We start from the raw sequence: 1,838 nt of genomic DNA on the forward strand, positions 1-1,838 counted from the left end.
CTAAGTGCTTTCTTGAGCAAGCTCAGGGTCTAGGGTTGGATCCCTGGCAACACATGTTGTGCTGCCCCACCCCCTGGCGATGCAGTCAGGACATGGTGGTGAATGCCTGTAATCCCAGCATGAAGGAGGCTGAAAACAGGAGGATCACTATGTGTCAAAGCTGTGTAGTGAGATCCTGCCCCCCACACCCACACACAAAACCTACAACCAGAAAATTTACTGGAGATCTGCAATTAACATGATTTGTTTTACATGGAGAATCTGGCTGTGTGATAAAGATATCAGTCTACATAGAATGTCTCTGAGTACAATAACTGGGCAAATAGGGGCTGGGGAGATGGCTCAGGAGAATAACCGCTTGCCTGGCAAGCTCCAGAGCCTCAGTTCAATCCCCGGTTCTGCAAAAAAATAAATAATTAATAATAATTAATAAATAATTAATAATAATAATAAATAATAAAATTAAAAATAACTGGGAAAATACTTAAAAAGCAATTTCTAATGCTTGCACAGTCTCCAGAATCTTTGAGTTCAGTCTTGCAATTTTAAACCAGCCAGCTTCCTATATTTGCTTCCAATGACTGTCCAAGGGCATTTCCACACTGGGATAGATCATATCTTTCCTTAGTAGAAGTTTCTCATTGTTCTGCAATATTCTGTTTTCCACAAATCCTCCTGAAGCCTCCCTGCACATCTTTGTTTCTCAGTGTGTAAATGAGGGGGTTGAGGGTGGGAGTCACCACAGTGTACAGAAGGGTGATGAACTTTCCTTGACTGCGGGAATAGGAACTGGTGGGCTGTATATAGACCGCTGTGATGGTGCCATAGAAGAGAGACACCACCAACAGGTGGGACCCACATGTTCCGAGGACTTTATGCCAGGCTTGTGCTGATCTGATTCTAGCCACTGTTTGGACAATGTACGCATAAGAGACTAGGATGAGGGTGAGAGGGAGAAGGAGCAGGACCAAGGAAGCCAGGAAGAGCTGCACCTCATTAGCATGCACGTCCACACAGGCCAGCTTGATCATGGCAGGAACTTCACAGAAGAAATGGTAAATCCTATAATTCCCACAGCGGGGCAGCCGAAGGGTAATGGTACCCTGAATCAACGTGTTGCCCACTCCACTCAACCATGCCATTCCTGCAAGGGACCAGCAAATTCGCGGCTGCATCATTGTAGCATAGTGGAGTGGCCGGCAAACAGCTGCATAGCGGTCAAATGCTATGACAGCCAACAGAACACATTCAGTGGATCCCAGAGCTAGAGACACATACAACTGAATGGTACAGCCTGCAGCAGTAATGGTCTTGGCTGGACCACGGAGGTTCCATAGCAACTGGGGAACTATGCTAGTGGTAAAGCAAAGGTCAACCAAGGAGAGATTGGTGAGAAAATAGTACATGGGTGTCCAAAGCATGGAGTCCAGACAGCATACCAGGATGATGGCTGTGTTGCCCAACAGTGTCAGGAGGTAAGAGACTAGCACACCCACAAAGAGGATCTTCTCAAGTTGTGGCTGATCAGAGAAGCCCACCAGTACAAAATCACCTCCTAAACTCTGATTAATCATCTGCATCCCTACTCCTGAAAAGAATGTGTTTAAAATAAATGTGATACATAGGAGTACAATTAGAATCAGGAATGTTCTTGGGATATTTTGAATCTGAGGGAGAGTGGGGGTATTTTGTATATAAGGGCCAGGAAATTGAAAGGTGAGAGAATGGAGAAAGAAAAAGATCAAGAAGCCTATGTCTCCAGGAGGAAAGTATATTATTTATGGTCTAAAACATAACTGTTAAACAGTATAGCAGCAGATAAACCATAAAAGAAGTGA

The 1,838-nt window shown here is 44.6% G+C and overlaps 1 protein-coding gene across 1 annotated transcript; it reads right to left on the reverse strand.

The window, feature by feature from the left end:
• Positions 1–638: 638 nt before the first annotated feature.
• LOC101580487 (olfactory receptor 2G3-like) lies at positions 639–1,580 on the reverse strand. Its single transcript, XM_004647788.2, has one exon. The coding sequence runs from the start codon at positions 1,578–1,580 to the stop codon at positions 639–641; it is 942 nt and encodes a 313-aa protein (XP_004647845.2).
• Between the last annotated feature and the right edge of the window lie 258 nt (positions 1,581–1,838).

This window comes from Octodon degus, unplaced genomic scaffold, assembly GCF_000260255.1.
Source record: "Octodon degus isolate 3935 unplaced genomic scaffold, OctDeg1.0 scaffold00325, whole genome shotgun sequence".
In the NCBI taxonomy this organism is placed as follows: Eukaryota; Metazoa; Chordata; class Mammalia; order Rodentia; family Octodontidae; genus Octodon; species Octodon degus.

Coding starts and splice junctions, on each gene's coding strand:
- LOC101580487 (XM_004647788.2), bottom strand. CDS start 1,580: ATGCAGATGATTAATCAGAGTTTAGGAGGTGATTTTGTACTGGTGGGC.